A 21,652-nucleotide genomic window follows, 5' to 3' on the forward strand; every position below is an offset into this window, starting at 1 on the left:
TGGCCCGTTAGGTCGAAAAAACTTGACATTCGACCGTCGACACTCCTTCGTTTTTCATTTGAAAGAGAGAGAGCTGTGCGGCTCTGCACCTCTGCCTCTGCTACTGTGCCAACTAAAGCCACCGCCACCGTCGCCGCTCGCCGCTGCCACCGTCGCCGCACGCCCCAACCTCTCTTCATCTGGTGGAGCACTGAAGCTAGGGACCCAATCGTTTCAGTTTTTGGCGTACAGATCTGTCAAAGTTTCTATTTCGGTTTTGTTGCTGCCCATCATCATCATCATCATCAGCCTCCATTTTTAGGTAAACCCTCGCTCGTTCCCCCTTTCGTGTTCCACAACCTTGCTTTTTTTTTTTTTTTATTGTGTTCAGTTCTTCTGTACATACATTCTTTTCCTCTTTTGTATAAGAGAGAAAGAGATATCGACTAGGAGAAAATGTTGCTTGGCTCAGTTCAGCTGATCAAGCATTCCCTTCAGGACTGGTTCCCCTTTCGTGTTCCTTAACCTTTTCCTGTTTTTTTTTTTTTTTTTTGTTTACTGTAAGTCGACCATTTATTGTAAACATGCTTTTCAATACAATGTGTTGTGTAGCATTTGGAAAACTCTCTGCGGCTGTAAGAGGTTATTTCATTTGTTCAACTGTAAAAGCCATGTATCACTAACGACTGCATGCATCTAATTGCAGTCATTCACCATGGTATTCCAATAGTGTTAAATTATGATCTTACACCGTTGACTTGTGTGGTTGAATCCTATATATTTACTACCATCTAAGTATATGACGTTTAATGAAATCTTGTTGCTCAAAAGTGCCTGAGATGGTGTTCTTCTGAAGCTTGATACTTGCCAAATGGGCCTGCGGTGTGGAGTTCTATTTTCTCATTTACGTTGATGGTGTTAATATCTAGTGGCATGTCATGGATGGATTTAGGGAACTTTCTGAATAATACGCCAATAGTATTTTCTATATTAGGGTGAAGATCTTGGTAATGCATGTTCTACATATTTTCTGTGAAGTAGCTTTTTGCAAGCTCTGTCTTCCCACCACTGAAGTGGGACGAATATCATGTGTGTTTGTCTAGCTGAACATATAGATGTAGAGTTCTAAGTTAACAGTTAAAACATGGGCTGGGCCAGGCATCGGATTTGGTTTAGTCGGCCCGTTAATAGTCGGGCCGGCCCGATCCAAATATAAAATGTTGCCGGCGTTTTGTAAACCGGCCGGCCGGCCCGATGTCCAAGCCTACAATTAGATGAACATTCAATTGCATTGGACAATTATTATATCTCATTGCATGTAAAAATTCAGATCTAGATTTATGTATACATCCGAATTCGGATCCGACTCTTGGGTTTGACAAAGCAAGATCATGTTGGTTGGATATTATAAGAGTTGTATTGGAACGGAACCCGACGTTGACACCCTAATTTTATTTCCCTCGATCCGTACCTGATTCGACCCACCCCGCTCTCGAGCCATCTTTGATTTTTCTAAGGCCATTTCAGTATTTTTCCTCTCTAGGAAAAGGAATAAGGGTTCAAATTCTCGCTCTCCTTTCAACTCTCCCTCTTCAACCTCCCGTCTTTGACGTCGTCGTCCCCGTCGAACCCGAGCTTGTCGGTGGATTGGTGGTATGCTTCTCCGCTTGCATGTTCTTCTGATTCTGTCGTTTCCAGTATTAGGTTGTTTGGGACTTCTTGAACGGTTTATGTTGATGAACTGCTGTACTTAGGTTTGTAGAATTACTTTTCCGTCTTCTCCTTGGGGTGAAATTTTTAACGGCGGCTGCTCGAATATGCATGTTGAAAAATTGGATCTATCGTGGGACAGTTGTTTGGTTGCGCTTTTGCGTTACTTTCTTCGGGAATGTGAACTGGAAATGGTTGTTCCGTGAAATTAGGTCTTATGCTGGATTGGTACCTTGATCTGACCGAGTCACCATGTTTCTGGTAGAATTTGGGACTCGTTCTCTTCGAAGTTGAGTGGGTATTTCTGTAACACTTAAAAGTGAGATTTTGGTAGATGAAAGCTTCAAAAGCGGCATAGATAATTGAATCGTCAAGTCATTTTTGTGCGCTTATTTTCCCTCCCTCTGTGGACGTGGAGATGGGACATAGATATCTCCGTTTTTTTTGTCAGATGAAACACTATGAACACTGTGAAGAAATACTAAAATGTAGCTATCGTTGCTTGCTCTAAATCTCTAATTGGATTTATCTTTCTAAAGTTGAATGAGTGATATTAGCTGCTATGTTGTTGAGGCGTCGCCTCTGTCCAGGTGATATTGCACCTTGGCAGATGCCTACTAGGACTTGGCACGCCTAGTCCATAGTAGTCCAAGACTATTTAGTGTAAATTAAATGGGTGTTGGAGATTGTTGTGGTTTACGTTTTAAGATTATGGAAGTCTAAGATATAGTCTTCCACGATCAATTGAATGTGGAAATGGCTATTTAATGTAATATGTTTATATCGGTTCTGTTCCATTGTAAGTTCTGTAACTCTGTCTGTTGATTATAGTCCATTTATTTGTCTATAATATATATGGGCTGATAATTTTAATGTAATAATGTTTACATAGATTATGTTTTACTATATAGTCTGCAACTCTGTTTGTAAGTTGTAACTCGTTTCATTACAGTATGTTTATTTGACTATTTACAATCTATTTGTAACTCATTATCGTCAGTTCATAGTTTTCAGTTTTCCTATGAAATATACATTCCATTCTGTGAGATCCATTCTATGAGATTAAACATTTAATTTGCTAATGGAAAGCTTTCTAAAATCTTTGACATGGAAAGTCTGATTTATGTTTTGTGAAAAGTTTGATTTATGTTTCAGGCTTTCAGCTAATGTCATTAATTCTTCATAACTCAATTGGTTCTTGATTATATCCTTTGTATACAGAATTACAAGCAGACTAATTATACTTTATTGTATAGGCTTTCAGCTTCTTGAATCTTCAAAGCTATAAAATTTGCATTTTGTGTTCAGTATACAAGTGTAATATTAATCATATAATATAATGTTGACTTTTGTCATACTATATAAGTATATAACTTAATGTCAGCTAATTAATAGCTTCATTATTGTAATTGTTGCCTAAGTGTGAACAGGCACACCCAGGTGTGCCTAGGCCAGTGTTGTACGTATTGTATGATACGGGGCCGTATCGTTTACCAAATACAATACGATACACCTCCTGTATCGTAAATAGGGGTGTACGTGCCCGTATCGTACGATACGGGTTGATTTAAAAAAAAGGGGCTCAAACTCCCTTTTTCGAGTTTTTTTTTAAATAAAAACCCACCCCTTCTTCATTTTTAACCTATGAAATCATCTATTAAACCATGGATTTGTGCGTGGGTGGCTGATTCCCATTGGGAGGAAAGATTTTTTTTTTTAAATCATGAAGATGAAGAAGAAGAAGAAGATGGAGATGAGGATGAAAATGAATATGATGAAGATTATAAATCTATGGTTATGAAATTGTGATATAAATTATGTAATTGTTGACTTGTGCTTTCTAGATTGATATTGTTATGAATTTTGATGTTTACGAATGATGAACAGTAACTTTCTAGCAATAATAAGTCTATTATTCTGTAAAAACATGTTTTTTGTGAAGAACATATTATTCTTGATTTTTACTGATTTTTGAATGAATTTTTCGATTTTTTCCTATTTTTTCATATTTATTAAAAAAAAAACGATACGGTTACGATACGGTTACGATACTTTACGATATTTTACGATACGGCGTATCTTAGAGTCAGAACGATACGGCTTACGATACGCTTTTTACAACATTGGCCTAGGCGCTAGTGGCTTTTATGACATAGATTAGCAGTGTTGTGATGCTGCCAGAACTGGCAAAGGTAGTGATTATTTTGGGCCATTGGTAATAGTTAAATTATTGTACTACCTTCCATCTGTTGGATAGTTGTTGTATTTTGTTTGGAGAAGTGATTAATCGTGAAAACCTTCAATTAAAAATTTGAATAGTAAGATGTTTGGGTTGGGAAGAAATAGATAAGAATCAGTGCTTTATGGCTGTGTATATGTTATGGTGCTTAAAAGCAAAATACGATGTTTGTTTTGTGGGCATGGTTTCTTGTGGTTATAGGATGTTTTGACTTCATAATCCATGACATATATCTTGGATGCAGAATAAAAAGTATGATTTTGCAAAAATGTTCCCTTATTTAGCTGAAATGCCCTTTGAAATGCAATGATTAGAATAAGGGTCTGAAACTTGCTTGAAGGCTTGGGGGATTTCATTCATTTGGGTTTCTCCATTTCTTTTAATTGCAATGGTTTGAGGTTGTGCTGTCAACTGTTAAACTTGGTATGCATGCCAGTGCCACCTCCATGGTTAGTGGGATGAATCTCTAATCCAGGGTGCAGAGCCTAGTGGCTTTCCAGTTGCTTGTGCAGTTGATGCTCAACACATCATCCTAGTGTTGTAACATTGAGCTGTGTTGGCTGATTCAAATCAAATCAGTGGCAAGTCGATTCAATTTGGTGGCAGTACAGGTGCCACTGGTCATATACTATTATTATTATTTTTTTAATTTTGGAAGTTTTTTTTAATTATGTTACATATTTTACTATTTCTTCGATTTATTTTCTTAATTTGATAAACTGATTTTCATTGCCAATTCATAACCAATTAAGCTGAATTGCTGAATTGGCTGATTAGCTGATTCGGCATCCTGGACGTGAATTCAGTTCTCAAATTTGTATAAGACTGCTTCATCCTGTTTGGAACCAGGTTTTCCTTTTCTTTGGTTGGTTTCAATCTTTTGCTATTAATACAACTCGAAAATGGTGCATCCATATGGATGGGTCACAGTGATACATGCTAAAACATCTTTAAGGAAAATGACAATTTAAATGAATTGTTTTACAAAATTCTACCACATTCATTTCTTTCAGAAAAATCTTTTTATGGACTTATTTTTTATGCATGTGCATCATACATAACACATATAATGGCCCAAGTGTCCCTATTAAAGCTTTAATCACTAAGGGTTTCAGTTTGAATTGATCAAAAATCAACGTTAATGACATATAGACTGCCTATCTCAAGCTTTAGCAAGTAGTGACTGCGAGTAGTGTGAAGAAACCTATAGCCTATAGGTTCTTTTTTTTTTTTTTAATACTAACATTTTTTCTATTTCATTATAAGGTCATGTCATAGTAAATGGTGAGGATTTTCATTGAGTGCTTTTCGGCAGAGGTGAAAATTTTGGGAAAGTCTCGGAAAAAGTTCAGCAATGTTTTAGAAAAGAAAAAGTCCTAAATTAGGAAAAAGTAAAATAAATGAAAAACTTACAAGAAAACATACAAAATAACTTGATAAAGTGACAAAGATGATGTTTTAGTAATGATAAAAATGAAGATAAATAATTTAACTTTAAGTTTAAAACTTTAAAGCAAAAGTAATGTAAAAATGTTGAGAAAAAATGTAAAAAATTCATTTTGGATTATTTTTAAAGGGTAAAAGACAGATTCCTTTTTGTTTTCATTGTTTTCAACACTTTTATTCTAAGTCATATACACTCTTCTATTTTACTTCCGCACGCGAGTTGCGTTGAGTTGGGTGCGCTCTGGACATGGGTGTGGCTCTGACTCGCACCCGAGCCCAGTCAACGCGAGTCGGATGCGGTCAGCAGCACCAGACTATATTTGTCCATTTCTGACACGCACTTGACTCGCGTCAAACTCGAGTCGGGTGCGGTCAACCCGCATCCGGTCTAAATGTGTCCCATTTTTTGGTATTATTTTTGTATACATTTTAGCATTTTATTTTAGATGCTTGTTCAGTTGTTATTGAATCTACTATAAAATTTTCAAAGTCCAACTAACAAATATATATTGTCAGTCGTGTACATATGCAGCCGTGCATATATACTTTGCAACTGATATAGTGATATATTGTCATGTTATAAACTTATAATATATAATATAAGCTTTTTTATATATGCATTATGCAGCCGACCAGCTGTGGTTAGTGTTGTTCTTTTGAAGTTTTAATTTCAAATTTTCAATTTCTGCTTCTATGATTCTATCAATTTTTTATGTTTTATGTTAGAATCTTAGTATGTCATATTACTAAATTACTATATATAATATATTATATATAATATATGTTCTTCTTATATTTTCCTATGCAATACAATTATGCAAGTATGTTATATACATTAATAACTAAATTGTAATAATAATATATACATGCTTATTCTGTTATATATATAATAAATTTATAATAATAATAATGAACAAATACCCTCGCCGCACAGCTGCACCTAAATTTTTTGGGATGTGCTGCTCGGACACCCGCACCCCGCACTCATGTGACATAGCTTTTATTGAGCCTTTTTTCGGAAGAGACGGGTTTTTTGTTACTATGGGTCAAGTTATTATCGGATTGTCTTTTTCTATTTAAAATCTAGAAACTGATTTATTGAGTTTTTTTACTGGTGATCAAACCTAAAAATGCATTGATTCACAATCTGTAGGTTTGCAAACTAGTTTCTTTGTTTCTTGCGTTGTTGACACTAAAACAAATGCAAGTATTCTGTAAACTTCTGTTTTTCTGTTTGCCCCTTTAGGTTATTATATTCTCTTGCCTGTGAAGATATAAGGATAAAAAATTGTGATTGTTACTAGAATTTCAGTGATGAGGAAACATTTTTTGCTCATCCTTTTCCATTTTGTACCTTTATATTTTAAGTATGGCCTCATATAGCATGCTCTTGTTCTTGTTGGATTATGTATTTTGGAATTATGTTTTTAAGAAAGTTTGACACCAATTACCAGTAGCTTAATTATACATAACTACTGCAATTACAAATTAGTCTTTCACCTGCATGCTTGGAAATGTAATTATATGCTGGCATTTATACAACCATGGTTTTTTCTGGTTGAGTGTAAGGTTGACCTCTTATGCTTGTAATACTCATTCTTCAAAACAGCACTTTTGTGTGTGCTTCTTCAGGTCTTCTGTAGGTGTTTTTTGCCAATTTTTGTTTTGAGAATTTCATTTTAACTACTATCAGGAAACTTGGACGATTATTGGAGAAATGCGGTCTGTTTATTGTGGGAATTTTGATTATGATGCTCGACAATCTGAAATAGAGCGCCTTTTCAGCAGATATGGGAAAGTGGATAGGGTAGATATGAAATCAGGTAAGTGGTTTCGTCTTCTTTATCAAAAACTTGTGTATTCTATATCTTCTTTTTTCCAGTGTGCTACTGGTGGTTCTTTGTGCCGCAAATAGCGCAAATTTAGTTTATAAATTCAGATCTCTATTCCAAACATGAAGGGATTCATTTTGTACAGACTGGACATCTGAATGGAGTGTAAATCATGATGAGTTCATTGGTTGTAGTTAGATCTTTAGTATTTTCATGTTAATAATTCAAGTCCATGGACATGCTACACAATGTCAAAGTGTCTCTCCGAGCAAAGGTGGTTTCATTCTTTCTATGAAGGTGGTAGCCCTGCTTCATCAATCGCCAGTTTCACTGCAGTGCTCAGGCTACAAGTGAAGGAAATTTCATTGGTTCATTGGTTGAGTCCCGATTGGGGGTCAATAAAAGTTTCTAAAGGTGAATATTTTTTTCAGTTTAAGCCCCCCGACTCAACAATTTCTTTGACGCAGGAATTTCTTGGAGCATCCATGCCTTTCCTGGCTGATGGGCTCATGTGCATTACCTTTCCTGCCCGTGCCAGTGCTTCATCTTCTATACTCTTTCAGAAGAGCTGATCTGATCCACAATGGCATCATGTTACATTTCCCTCAAGCAATCATTACCTTTCATTCCTCATGACCCACGCCCAAGTCTTCAGTTTCAGGCATGTCTCATGGTAGGAACCAATGCCATCTTTGCAGCCAAGAAGGAGAACTTATGGCGCAAGCTCTTTTGTTGGATGACCCACCAACACCCACTTTTGGTTATTGTTTCTTGACACAATTTAGTTCAGCTTGCAAGGTCTGTTCTTATGTTTCTAGTCTGCTAGTTTTTAGCTTTTGAAGAGATGGTAGTGGGCTGCATGAGTTTTCACCTGGAGTTAGTGTATCCTTGTTAGGGCCATTTAACACTTGTCATGTCAAGGAAGCCTCTTACTGGAGATGTGTGCATCTATGAGCGTCTCTTATTATGTTATTCATTGGTGGCTGATCTGTTTCAGGTTTCGCATTTGTATACATGGATGATGAACGGGATGCTGAGGATGCTATACGTGCACTTGACAGGACAGAGTTTGGCAGGCATGGCCGCAGGCTTCGAGTTGAATGGACAAAGGTCTCTTATTTATTTCCCTTTTGCTTCTCTTGATTTTTCTTGGGGAGCTAAATTTTGCATTTATATTAACTGTTTTGTAAATTTTGCCTGCAGCAAGAGCGTGGTGGTCGCAGATCTGCTGGTTCAAGAAGATCTGCTGCTAACTTGAGACCGACAAAAACACTGTTTGTTATAAACTTTGATCCAATCAATACCAGAGTAAGAGACCTTGAGCGGCACTTTGACCCATTTGGAAAAGTTCTGAACATCAGAATAAGAAGGAATTTTGCATTCATTCAATATGAACTACAAGAAGATGCAACCAAAGCACTGGAAGCAACAAACCAGAGGTTATTGTTATCTTACTGTTTTTTATGGATTAGTATGTTTGTTATAGCGGCAGAATGATGAAATGGCCAATCGATATTGAACAAACCTATGAAAAATCTGTTTATTGTTATATCATGGTAAATAAATTGTTTGATGTGGCTATAGAGCTTTTCTTCTCTGGTTGCTGAAGTTATTCCTTGCCTGTCATTTGTAACATTCAGCAAGTTGATGGACCGAATTATTTCTGTTGAGTATGCTGTTCGTGATGATGATGATAAAAGAAATGATTATAGCCCCTATCGAGGGCGAGACCGGACACCAGAGAGGAGGAGAAGCCGTGACCATGGTCGATCACCAAGTCCTTATGGTAGGGTTACTGAGAGGGCTAGCCCTGACTATGGGCGTGGTCCCAGCCCTTATGCAAGGCCAGATGAAAGGGGTAGCCCCAACTATGGTAGAGCAGAAAGCCCGAACTATGAGAGGCGTCACAGGTGAGTCTTGTCCATTTGTCGCTGCTACAAGTTAGTTCTTTACTTCTATTAACTTTCTGCTTATTTTGTGTATTTGACAATAATTTTTATCGTTTAACCAGTGAATCGCCTGTTAGATCGAGGTCCTGAATTGCTAAAGTGGTGGAAAGTAAGCTGAATTCATCTTGTGCTCCTGGTTAATATGCATTGACTGGTGCATTTTTTGCACGTTTGCAGTTAGACATCAAATGTTGTGGTGCATTCATGTAAACTGATAACCTCGTCGTGTTGACATTACAGTTTGTGGTTGAGGAAGCTAAGATAGAGACTGCCAGGAGTTTCCCTTTTTTGTTTCTCTTTTCTTGGTGGAATTTTATGGCAATATTGAGTTTATGTGAAGGTTTTCCTGTTTACCTTAACCAGCCATTTTGTTCCAGTCTTTATTCCTCGAGTTAGGTTTTCACTTATTGCATATGTTTTTGCCTGTTATTTATATGTACGAATGCTATTATGCTAGACATCCCTTCTGGAGCTGATTTTGATTTTTTTATTTTTTGCGGTGCTTTTGCGGTGCTTTTATTTTTTTATTTTTTTCCCCAAGAAAGCTGGTGTCTAAATTCATCCTCTTCATATTCCCCTGTGAAATGAGTGCAACCAATTCTGATCAGAAATTATTTGATAGGCTTGTCCTCCCAGTCTTTACAATCTGTCTTTTGCTTGGATCGTCGGATAGCATAACGGCTATCGTTTTCACGGTAGGTGGGATGATAGCACACGATTGGCTCTTGCTATTATTTACGGGATATAATATCTAGAGGTGGATTCTTTACCACGAATATCAAAGTTGATGAAATCCGAGATCTTTGTATCTTAAATCTCAGGATTTGGGTTCCATGATTCTCAACAAGAAAATCAATATGGTTTCAGAATCTCCCAATTGTCGTTTTATCTTAAAAAAGAAGAAAAAAAAATACTAAGCTAAATTTGATTCGCTTCAATAAAACCGAATGGACAGATTCAATTCTAGATTAATTTTAAGCACTGGCCCAACACCCACCCGATCTCCGGCCCAATTCATCTGCAACCTTAATTCGGGGGGTATTTTTATTTTATCAAGTATTTCTTAATGCATTTAAGTCATCAAATACCAGCTGATCTCTTCCACCACGTATGAGAAATAAGTTTCTGGATAAAAAAGTTCGTGGAACTTTTTGGTTCCCATAAACAAGCCCTAGACTATCTCGTCCTCATCATTTAAGAAACAAGGAGAACAAACAGAAGTTACAAAACGCCTTTTGAACGTGAATCGTCCGTTTCAATATTCAAAAGCGTGATGCGTGCTTGGCAGATCCGTTACTCTGCACCGACCCTGTTAACCATTCTCGACACGTTACACTACGTCACTTTTACAAAATGAAATTTTACACTTTTCTAAGCAAAGCTTATATTCGATCCCAAACTCGAGGCTGCCGGCGACCGGTTTCCGGCAGCGACTTCCTTCCAGAAGGGTGCACGGCAAGCAAAGAGGCAGAAGGCCAACCACCCAGCCTTGGCTCCCACGCCGGGCGGGTCCCTTCTCTCCGCCCCTCGAGAGATCGGTCCGGCCACGGGCGTGGCCGTCGGTCTCGTGAACGCCCAACCAAACACGCCCCCAAAGGCACGCTACCCTTCCTCGGCAGCGTGGGCTCCACAAATCCCACCAACCCCACTCCCGTGGGGCCCATCCCAAAGGGCCATTTTCGTCCTTCATTCTTCCCAGCGTAACGCTTCAAATATAAAATACCAATTGTGCCCTTATTCCCTTTGGACTCAAGCGAGGACTAGTCGTTCTCCGTAAATAAGGACAACATCCCGACCTCTGCCTTGGTCCTTGGGGGACAGAGGACGGCAAGCTCACTTTTCGTGGGGGTAAAAGCGGAAAACAGGTCGGCGCTACTTTAAATTTCGAAAAGGGCTGTATCCCTTTTTCCGGTAATTTAATAGTGCCAACGGGGGTGTTTCTCCGATCCCTAAGTGGGAAACACGTGGATAGAGAAACTTTGCGCCACGTGGAGGCCTGCCCTACGCCTTCTCCGGCCGCCTAAGCACCCCTCGGGGCGCCACGTTGGATCTCGGAAAACCACGAAGACTGAGAGTGTACAATTACGTCTAGGGCGCTACGTGCCCGCATAATTCGAAAGAAGGCCTACGACTGTCTGATAAAAATCTAAACGCCTACTTTCACCTAAACCTCTTGAATTATTTGACGCATAAGAAAATTTCGCACAAATAAAGATACAAGAGTAATTACAGAAAAGTAAAAAAAAAAAAAGAAAAGAATTTATGTGTTTCTTTTTCTTCTATAGCTTTAGCTGTTTTCGAGGGAGCATGTTATATGTTATGACTCTTATAAGTGACTATTTATTATTAGTTAAAAATAACTGAAATCCATCTTGATGTTGAATACGAAGAACCTACCCAGATAAGGAAACAAAAATAAAATCGGAAAAATTTATGCCCTAAGATAACCCTCTTGTCTAGTGAGGGAAGATGTCTTCTCATTCACATGTAAAGCATAATAACTTGGAAAGTGGCCTGGGGCCGTTTCGAGAAACTAAAAAGGTGAGGTTCCGTGGATGTCATAATAGGAAAGAACTGGGACGTCTGTGAAATTTTTCAGAAGAGAGAGTGGAGAAAAGGGATTCGAAAACGGAGATTTTTTTGACAGCGGCCGAGCCGTTCGATCGTCTTGTGGGCTGTCGAGGGCGCGGCTGTCGGGATCTTCCCGCCCTCTCGCTTCCCGAGTTGGTTTGGTCCGATCGCTGGGAAGGAATTTGCAGAGAGGGACGAATAATCGCGGTAAGAAAATCTCTCTCTCTCTCTCTCTCGCTCTCCCAAGGCCCAACTCCCTTTGTTTTTTAGGAGCACCGAGGTTTTAGTTTGAATTTCTTTTCGTCGACGAGTTTGTGCGGGGTGGCCATTGTGATCAGTGATTCTGGAGGTTTGGAGTGTCGAGGTAAATTTTGTCGCGTATCTTTTGATCTTATCTTACTGAGTTTTCAAGTTTCAAATTCTTATGGAAAAAGGACAGTTTCTTCTTCTTCTTCTTTTTCTTCTTCTTCTTCTTCTCACCATTCCAGTCACTCTCGCGCTGTTCCAGCGGTTGAGTTTTGCATCTCTTTGATGTTTTTTGGAATTTGAACTTTTAGGTTTCTGTGCATGATTGAAAAAACGGATCTTTTTTTAGATTTAAGTTCCTTCGGCTGCCGAAGATAGAGTTTACCCGATTGATGGCCGAATGACGGAGTTTCTGGTTCTTGTTTGTTTTAAGAACGGCGGTTTTCTACGGATTGTTGCGGATGAAGATGCATTTTGCCTTGTTAGCGTCCTCTGTCTGTTGTTGGTGCAAAAAAGGTCAATTTTCCGCGTCTCTCTGTTTGATCGAGAAGAGGCATAGTTTCAGGATAAAACATTCTTGAGATATTTCCTTCTTCCCCTGCTTCTTCTTCGAAATCGACCTCTTTCTTTCTACTTCGCTTTGGCTATGAGTTTACTTTTTCGCCGCTTTCCGCAGAAGCAGAAGAAATTTTTCCTAAATTTTCCCTTTCATTTATTCAAAATATCCTTGGTAAGTTTTTGAGTCGATGGGTTTCATCTCTTTATCGCTCTCTAGAAAGAGAATAAATCCGTTACCCTGCCTAGTTGTTGTTAAAATGAAGCATTTTTTCTTCATTTATCATACTCTTTATTTCTTGCACACGATTCGCAGAATTCTGCTTCTCTCTTTTAATCTTTTAATTCCGCTGATAAAGAATTCTTTTCAACTAAAAGCAAGAGAATGTTTGCAACTTTTTCCAAGAGTTTCCTTTTCTTTTCAGTACCCTGAGTTTCATTCTCTTTCTTGTCTACAAATAAGAATCTAGATATATCAATGAGTTGTTTCATTTCTTTTCTATACATAAGAATGTAGATGTAAATTATTTGAAGAAAAACTGGAACCTGAACCCTTTTGAGGTTGTACAGATGCAGCATTGACTTGGGCAAGGAAGGATCAGTCATGGTGATTGGAGTCGAGATCACAGCCACAGCTAGCCCCATCTTGCCAACCCATTTAGGTTTCAAAACCTAGATAATTTATGTGCATTATTTGCTTTCGTTTTTCTTGTTTAACCTTGCGTCTGTCTTTCCTTCTCAGGTTGCTGAAAGCCGACCTAGCTGAAGGCTTTGTTGCTCTGAAGCCCTCTTTTTCTCACATCGCCTTCATATTCTGCCATAGACAGTAACAGCTGAAAGGTTAGAAAAATTTCCCTAGAATTAATTTTCCACATTGCCTTTGGCTTTCTAAGCACTGTCCTGCGGCATTATCACGCCCAAGGCGTGTTTGCAAACCACGGTTACAGGGCGAACCACAGTGTACTTTCACCTGAGGTATACCACACGCCAAAAACAAGAGAGGAAAGTGGGGGCTTCATCTCCAACAATTTCCCCACAATTTCAAGTATAAAATGTTGTCAAATCATCCTCAATTTTTTTAAAAAAAAGGGAAAAGATTTGTATTGGCTCGTGGTTTTACAAGGCTAGAATAACCTCTCCGTGGAAGGTGAATATAACTTCTCCAGGAAAAGGAGACTATGTGGCCATTTGAACACGCCGTAGTTTCGAACCAACCCGAGATGGCCTTAGCGTGTTTGCCCTGTTGAGCCTTTCTCCACTGGCTCTACACTGTTCCCAAGGTAGCCCTCAGCCTTGCCTGCCGAGATGTCGGTTTCAGCTTCAGGTCTTGTCAAAGCTAGAACTTGTTTAAAATTTTAAATAGGATGTTTAGGTGACAGTACCAAAGTCAAGACTGCAATCCTTGTGGGCATGGAGGGTATTACCCAAAGGAGGCGTTCATTCACCGTGTCTGGGTAGGTGAAGGGTGTCCGGGACCGAACAAAGTTCTGATGGTTATTTTCTAAGTTGTGGGTCGGAAGTAGGACCTACGGACTCGGGTGGGTGGTTTTCTTGAATGGAGTTCCCTGTTTTTATCCTAGAACGTTGACGTTCCCTGCATTAATTAGACGTATTGAATATGATTATCTCATGAAGGAAAAAAAAGGACAGATTTGCTCATCTGAGCTTGTTCTGTTTTAGAAGCGAGCATTTCAAAAAGGAGCGTCGGTAGCAATAGTCCGACATTTTTCTCTTATCTGTCTGTTCATGAAATACCAACTTTTTTTAATATAAAGTGCGTCCGCTCCTGCTCACCACTGAGGTGTCCATTATATTTCAAATTGGAGCCATTTCCTACAGTTGAACTGTGATTTTGCGGACATGGATCATGGATGGTGCCACTGTGAGGGTATTTTTGTCATGTCACCTGTTCATTCGTTTTCTTTTTTTGGCGTTTCATGAATACATATACAGGTGCAATTCCGGCCTCTCAATGCATGCAGTATGCAAATTCTGTTGCTTTACAAGCGAAGCGCACTAATGCGGTCGGTGAATGTTCATGGCAAATAACACTTCAAAAAGGTAAAGAACGAACTCTTCTTTATGAGGTTCAGACTTGCACCGTACTTGTTCATTGTACATGGAGCATGACACGGACATCCTTTTGGTGATCTGTTTACCTTGGGATTCAAAACCGCAGATTTGTGCGCGTTAAACGAGCTAGTTTTCGGGACGTTGATAGACTAGGAGCATGTGTGAATGGGGATTTTTTTTTCTTGCAACTTGTGGTTTATGGATGCTCTGTATGTGTCTGCAGCACGTATTTTTAATATTTATATTAGGCCATTTTAAATTTTAATATTAATACTACAAAACGTTGACTTGATTCTTCCGTTGGCCACTAGAATGAAGATTAACTATTGGTTAAGTGGGTAGTTGGGTTCAAGATTATCAATTCACTCACGAGTCATTTCTTCTGAGGCCGTTCTATAGATGCTCAAGAGTGGTCCTGCTGCTTCTTCCCTATGGTTTGCAGATTATCTAGGTCTGTCTTGATTTTCGTGAGGCTTGGCTAGTGATATACAAGATTCCCCAAAGCACTGGTACGTTTACTTTTTCTGAATAAAAAAGGGGTCGTTTATGATTTTCTATATTCATATCATCTGCATGCCTTCCTTTTTCTAGAAAAGACGATTCCTGGTCCAGACTCACCATGTTGGCTTCTTCTTCATTGATCTGTCAGGATTGATATACATCAGTTTTTGTCTTCAGAAGCAAAGAATGGCCAAAGAAACAGTAGAAGTGGACACCAAAACCACAGAAGAATGGCTAGGACATGCCAATGGGTTGATTCCAGTAGCCCTAAAGAAAGCAAGGGCCGTGAGCGTTTTCACGGGCAGGTGGAAGATCATAATCTCCAAGCTGGAAAAGGTACCGTCTTGTTTGTCTGATCTATCCAGCCATCCTTGTTTTTCCAAGAACACCCTCTGTATGGAACAGCTTGTAGCAATCTCGAGCACTTTAGAGGAAGCCGTTCGATTGGCTAAAAGATGCTCTGAGGAAAACTATGGAGGTAAACTTCAGATGCAGAGTAATCTTGATGCTTTGTCTGCAAAACTGGACTTGAATCTTCATGACTGTGGACTCCTTGTTAAAACCGGTGTCCTGGGTGAGGCCACCTTTCCGGTGGTTGTCACAAAATCAGTGACAGGAGGAAGATTAGAGCCTGCAAAGTGGACTATCAGGGAGCTGTTGGCTCGTCTGCAGATTGGTCACTTGGAGGCTAAGCACCAAGCTCTTGATAACCTGGTGGAAATCATGAAGGAAGATGAGAAGAGTGTACTGGGTGTTCTGGGAAGAAGCAATGTCTCTGCTCTCGTTCAGTTGCTAAGTGCAAGTTCTCCTAAGATTAAGGAGAAAGCTGCTTTTGTGGTTTGCACCTTGGCCGAATCAGGTACTTGTGAGAATTTCCTTGTATCTGAAGGGGTGCTTCCTCCTCTTATTAGGCTGGTTGAGTCAGGAAGCCCAATGGCCAAGGAGAAGGCTATAATATCTCTTCAAAGATTATCTATGGCTGTCGAAACTGCTCGTTCCATCGTTGGGCATGGTGGCATTCCCCCACTAATTGGCATCTGTCAAACTGGGGCTTCTGTTTCTCAGTCGGCTGCAGCGGGAACTCTAAAGAACCTTTCCGCGGTGCCAGAAGTAAGACAGATTCTTGCTGAAGAAGGGGTGGTCACGGTCATGGTAAATCTTTTGGATGCCGGAATTTTGTTGGGTTCTAAGGAGTACGCTGCTGAGTGTTTGCAGAACATGACGTGCAGCAATGAGAGCCTTAGGCGGCAAGTGGTCTCTCAAGGTGGGTTGCAGCGTCTTCTGGTGTATCTTGACGGCCCCTTGCCCCAAGAATCGGCAGTAGGTGCTGTTCGCAATTTGGTTGGTTCAGTGCCCTTGGAAGATCTGATTTCTTTAGGTCTTCTTCCTCGTCTGGTGCACGTCCTCAAAGCTGGCTCCTTAGGTGCTCAGCAAGCTGCAGCTTCTGCTATATGTCGGATATGTAATTCTATGGAAATGAGAAGGTTGGTTGGTGAGATTGGGTGCATCCCACTACTTGTGAAAATGCTAGAAGCCAAAACTAACAGTGCTAGGGAGGTCGCTGCCCAAACAATTGGAAATCTGCTAATGTTCCCACAAAACTGCAGAGACATTAGGAAAGACGACAAAAGTGTGCCCAATCTCGTCCAATTACTCGAACCAAGTATGCAGAATACAGCGAAGAAGTATGCTATCTCTTGCTTGACTGCTCTGTCTTCAAGCAAGAAGTGCAAAAAGCTGATGATTTCGTATGGTGCCATTGGGTATCTGAAGAAGTTGTGTGAATTGGACGTTCCAGGTGCCAAGAAACTGCTGGAGAAGCTAGAGAGAGGGAAGTTACGAAGCTTGTTCAGCCGAAAATAAACACTAACTATGCCTTTTAATCAATGAGAACTGTTGCTACATAAGTACCCTGGTAACTCTTGTTTCATTCTCTCTGTGGAGCAAATTGTAGTTGGCAAGGTTGGCCTTCTCTTTTGTGTCGTAACTTGTAGATGTTGCGCGGCTGCAATGTTATATATCTTGTAAATTAAACCTCGCTGGTTTTCCTCTTTCTTGGCCTGATGAATCTTCTTGGCCGTTCTGTAGTCCTGGAGTTGTTTTCACGCGAATGATCCTGCTAATTATTGAACCAGGTTGTGTTTTCTCTCTGAATCACTGAGGTGGTGTTTGAGTGATGCATCTCTAATGGGTTCGCAAGACGTTTTGGTACCAAGAAGAATAATGTACACAGTATCTAGAACCTAACTCTTTGCGTGGTTGTGAATGTTACATGTTGGCTGATCTGAATGTGCTAAAAGAAATATTTGTAAGTGCTGTTGCACCTCATTCTGCTACTGATCAGAAAATTTTTATTTATTCACGCGTCTTCTGCATTTGCATCATAAAATTAGTTTGTGTCAAATGTTCGCTATTTATGTTACGATTTAGTGATTTACATGAGGATTTTGTGTTATGCAGATAAGTATTTGTGTTTGAAATCATCGGGTAGCATGCTCAAACAATTATTTAGATCCAAAATTTGTTTTGTTTTTGACTTAGATGATTCACAAAGTTCTGCAAATTTTGATGCTGCTTCCTCCAAATTTCTGAAAAACCATTGGTCTTGAAGCATCGTTCTTTTCTCTGTTGATCGTTATCTTTTGTAAAGACAGATCCGAAGCAAGCCTAGTGGTTCAGATCACAAACAGAAGATAGCATATACTAAAATTTGCTTACGTTGCCAAGGTTTTCAAATCCAAGTGTGTTAGTTGAGATTACCTAATCCACTGCGACTTTTGGATTGATATGTTGTTGTCTACCATGAAAAAGATTGCTTTGCGGCAAACTTTTGTTTCCATTTTGTATTGTGTGACGTTGGAAGCAATTATACTTGTCGGTGACAGGGAAATTCAGACTTTTTAGACTCAAGGACAGTTCGTCAACAGTGATAGTATTAGTATGTTATTGTTCCATATATATATCTTAAATATTAGAGCAGATTCGGAATACTGCAACACAGTGTTTCATAAATCTGTATCAATATTTGGGATACATAAAAAATTTGTCTTGATATTTGGGGCAGATATGTGAAACAATTATATATTCCTATTGTTGCCAACTTCAAGCTTACAAATGGATATAGAAAGAGACATGGGCAGCGGAAGCAGGTAAACAGGCCTCAAATGTTAGGTAAGTGTAAGGTAAGATATGTTTATGACCAAATTATTCGAGCAATAAATGCAAATGAAATAATAGTGCAGAATAAGTTAATAAATTAATAAATGAACATGAGTAAAAAGTAAGATAAAGGTCAATGAAGAACTAACTGTATACTTATGAAAACGTAATACCATGTGCAATATTGTAAAAATACCGAAATGCATTGAGAAAAAGCGAGAAAGTAATGAAGAAACTGAAAAAATCAATTATGAAGTGAATCTCACAAATGGGAAAGCTGATTTGGCTTCTTTCTTACAATGGTTGAGAGATCTGAGGCTACGCCAGTTTGGAGAGACTGAGAAGTGAGAAGGAATGAACTCAAAGAAGGATTAGGCGCAGCTTCTCGGGCAAAGCTTAGGGAATTCCATTTCAAAAAGAACACTTCTAAATTAAATGATGCTGTGGCTGCAAGCAATTTTCAAGGATGAGTAATATTAAGGGTCATGGCCACAGTCTTAAAAGATTTGGGCAGATTCATGAAACAGTGTGTTATATTATTTTACGAAGATGTTCCAATCTTTGGGACAGATTCATAAAGTAATTTGTTACCGTTCCTATTGCCAAACGGCCCTTTTAAACGTTTTTTCATGCCCAAACGACACCAGATCAAGGCCGTGGGTCAATTTTGTGGCTCCCAACCAACTATAAGTTGCTCTTCTTCATAAGGTACTTTGCAACCTATGCATGATCAGATATGCGAACTTGGCTCGCATGCCGCGCAAAACTTGCGACATCGACCTCGCTTATCTTCTTCATGCTTGCTCCTTCTTTCAAAAGAGGGTGACAAAGGCAATCCCCAGCCAGTCAAGTAAAATTTCTGCTCATTATGTGTATCTCTTTGTAAGAATCCAACCATGTAGCTTTTCTGGTGGTTCAGTCTCCTTAGGCAATTTAAAGGAGATTACCCAAAAGCCAACAACATTATCTAGCATATGCTTTAGCAGGCATGTTAAGGAGAGGTACATCTTTAGAGGACTGATTCTTTTCAGCACCTTTTCTTTGATAACTTTGCACCTGGCTTCCACTAAGAGCCTAAGAGGGATGTCAAACGGATCCGATTTGAATTGGATATACTATTAGCCATATCCGTTTTTTCGGATATGCATGTACTCGGATTCGAATACGGACAAAGAAAAATTATATATCTCTGAATCCAAATTCGAAATGTGATTTGATAATCCGAATCTGATTGTTACATTCATATCTGAATTCTAATCCAATTTATGAACGGAATCCGGCCGATTTTCAAAATGGAAGAGCATTGGGCACATGATGTTTATTTAAAACTACATCCGATCCAAAACTGAATCTGCTCAGATATTTACGTATATCCGAATTTGAATCCGATAGGATGTCATTTTTTAAATCCGAATATGATCTAATTTGTGAATTTTTTTTTACATCTATTTTTTTTAAAACGGTTTAGTCAAATATCAAATTCAAATCAGATATATTGACATCCCTAATAAGGAATGGCATCCCAGGACAAATTGTAGGAAGAGTTGAATGGTTTGACTTATATAGACCCAGTTCTTTCAAGCTCATAAAAATATAGGGAGATCCAAGTCATTTTTGGGTTGGACTCGGAGAGCCCAAGATGAAGGTGTGGGCTGGTGTAGACCATTGCCCACACTAGTGCATTAAAATTACTTTAAGTATATATTGATATCTCTATAATTTTTATTCTTCATACAAACGCCTCTTAAAGTATAAAATTTAAACTTTTGGCAAGAATATCACGTCCTTGACGTAACATGTTCTCAAAACAAACTTCCTACAAACATGTCTCATTTCAACAAACATGAGGTGATATAGATATTATTTTATATTTAATAATCAAACGCTAGACTTAATCACATAATGTTTCTTAAAACAGGAGCGTGTATCTTAAGGAACATATGTCTAATATTATTTTTTCTTGTCCAACATTTGAAAAGCAGGCTTCAGTTTACTTTACCAGGGCATCCGACCCGTTCACTCGGCTGCAACGCTTGATAGCGAAAAAAAAAAATGTTAAGAAATGAAAAGTTTTAAAAAACCACAAAATATTTTATGTTTCCAAAGGTAACTGCTTCATGTTTGAAAAATTAAATTATAAATGCCTATGATTTATAAACACATTTCATGAGTAAGACCCAGCATCAGGCCGGGCTTGGGGTTAAAAAATCGACTTTCGAACGTATAGAACTTGAGAGTCGGCCTGGACTGCCCTGTTTGGTTAGCAGCTAGTCTGAGTTAGGTCTCTCTTTCTCTCTCTCTCTCTCTCTATATATATATATATATATATATATGTGTGTGTGTGTGTGTGTGTGTGATCTTAAGAGTGATTTGATGATAAATATATATTAAGTTAGTCATGTTTCCACTTATTAATGTTTGTCAATAATTGTGATAGTGGAAAGATCGATTTTTTTTTTTACAAAAATAACTTAAACTAAAACATGATTTATACCAAATTGGTGTTTATGAACATCAATAAGGTGTTCACATTTCATTTAAAATAATTTTCAATTCAAACTTAAGTAGTATATATATATATATATATATTAAAGGGATCAGACATTGAGAACCAGACACTAAATAGAAAATATAAAAGCCAAATTGTTTTTCCAAAAAAACTAAATAATCCTCAAAAGCGAGAGCGGGTGGGAGAGAAAGAGAGGGAAAAAAAAGGTAAACCAAAAGATTTTTTTAAACTGAGGCTCCTTGCCTCTTGATGGCCATTTCTGTTTCATAAAAAAATAATTTAATTTGTATATTTTCAACTTAATCTCCAACATCGAATTTCATTGGTCTAAGTGATTAAGCGGTTACTTCATTTGCCAACTTAATTCAAAATACGGGACGAAGTTCGAGTGGTTTGAGTGACCGAGTCCGTGACGGTCCTCTTCCTCCTCAAACCCCACCAAAATTTTCTGGTCTGCCGCCACAGCCATGGATGCCACTCCAAAGTACACACACACACACACTCTCTCTCTCTCTCTCTCTGTGTTTTCAGTTCTAAGCGACAATCTATGGCTTGCATATGAGGGGATTGCAGGTAAAAGAATTAAGACTACCTGTGCATTTGGTGTTTAACATTCTTGCAGAAGTTGCCATTCTCTGATTTCGCTGAACGATCCCACATTTTGTTCTTTGGTTATGTTAGTGAACTTGCAAACCTTAAAAAGCCTTCATACTGACATTTATTGGTTGTTGGTATATAAACGATATGCACTTGGTTGACACCTTGAATTGCAGGAGAACCCCCTGGCGTTTTTGTCTCTTACTACTTGGTTTTACTGTGGCGACGCTTAACTTTCAGGACATTAACTTTGTCAGTGGAATTATTCTAATAAACTCCCTTTAGA

General features: G+C 38.7%; 2 protein-coding genes across 8 annotated transcripts; both read left to right on the plus strand.

The window, feature by feature from the left end:
* Positions 1 to 9: 9 nt before the first annotated feature.
* Positions 10 to 9,645, plus strand: LOC116247318 (serine/arginine-rich splicing factor RS41-like). 5 transcript variants are annotated; one of them, XM_031619431.2, is made up of 6 exons: positions 10 to 301; positions 7,068 to 7,197; positions 8,204 to 8,316; positions 8,410 to 8,645; positions 8,847 to 9,116; positions 9,218 to 9,645. In XM_031619431.2, exons 2-6 carry the CDS (start codon positions 7,092 to 7,094, stop codon positions 9,243 to 9,245), a joined length of 753 nt encoding a protein of 250 aa, XP_031475291.1. In that variant the 5' UTR covers positions 10 to 301; positions 7,068 to 7,091; the 3' UTR covers positions 9,246 to 9,645. The 5 variants fall into 5 exon arrangements, with proteins under 5 accessions (XP_031475291.1, XP_031475290.1, XP_031475295.1 ...); XM_031619430.2 differs by lacking the exon at positions 10 to 301 and adding an exon at positions 1,487 to 1,632; XM_031619435.2 differs by lacking the exon at positions 10 to 301 and adding an exon at positions 7,674 to 8,004 and having other exon boundaries at positions 7,066 to 7,197.
* Positions 9,646 to 11,803: 2,158 nt separating this feature from the next.
* On the plus strand, positions 11,804 to 17,255 carry LOC116247317 (uncharacterized). Of its 3 annotated transcripts, none has more exons than XM_031619426.2 (6): positions 11,804 to 11,933; positions 13,098 to 13,189; positions 13,270 to 13,367; positions 14,481 to 14,588; positions 15,043 to 15,109; positions 15,250 to 17,255. In XM_031619426.2, the coding sequence occupies exon 6, from the start codon at positions 15,288 to 15,290 to the stop codon at positions 16,962 to 16,964; it is 1,677 nt and encodes a 558-aa protein (XP_031475286.1). In that variant the 5' UTR covers positions 11,804 to 11,933; positions 13,098 to 13,189; positions 13,270 to 13,367; positions 14,481 to 14,588; positions 15,043 to 15,109; positions 15,250 to 15,287; the 3' UTR covers positions 16,965 to 17,255. The 3 variants fall into 3 exon arrangements, with proteins under 3 accessions (XP_031475286.1, XP_031475287.1, XP_049931872.1); XM_031619427.2 differs by having other exon boundaries at positions 15,279 to 17,255; XM_050075915.1 differs by lacking the exon at positions 11,804 to 11,933 and adding an exon at positions 11,964 to 12,090.
* The last annotated feature ends 4,397 nt before the right edge of the window (positions 17,256 to 21,652 follow it).

Source organism: Nymphaea colorata, chromosome 2, assembly GCF_008831285.2.
Source record: "Nymphaea colorata isolate Beijing-Zhang1983 chromosome 2, ASM883128v2, whole genome shotgun sequence".
Classification (NCBI taxonomy): domain Eukaryota; kingdom Viridiplantae; phylum Streptophyta; class Magnoliopsida; order Nymphaeales; family Nymphaeaceae; genus Nymphaea; species Nymphaea colorata.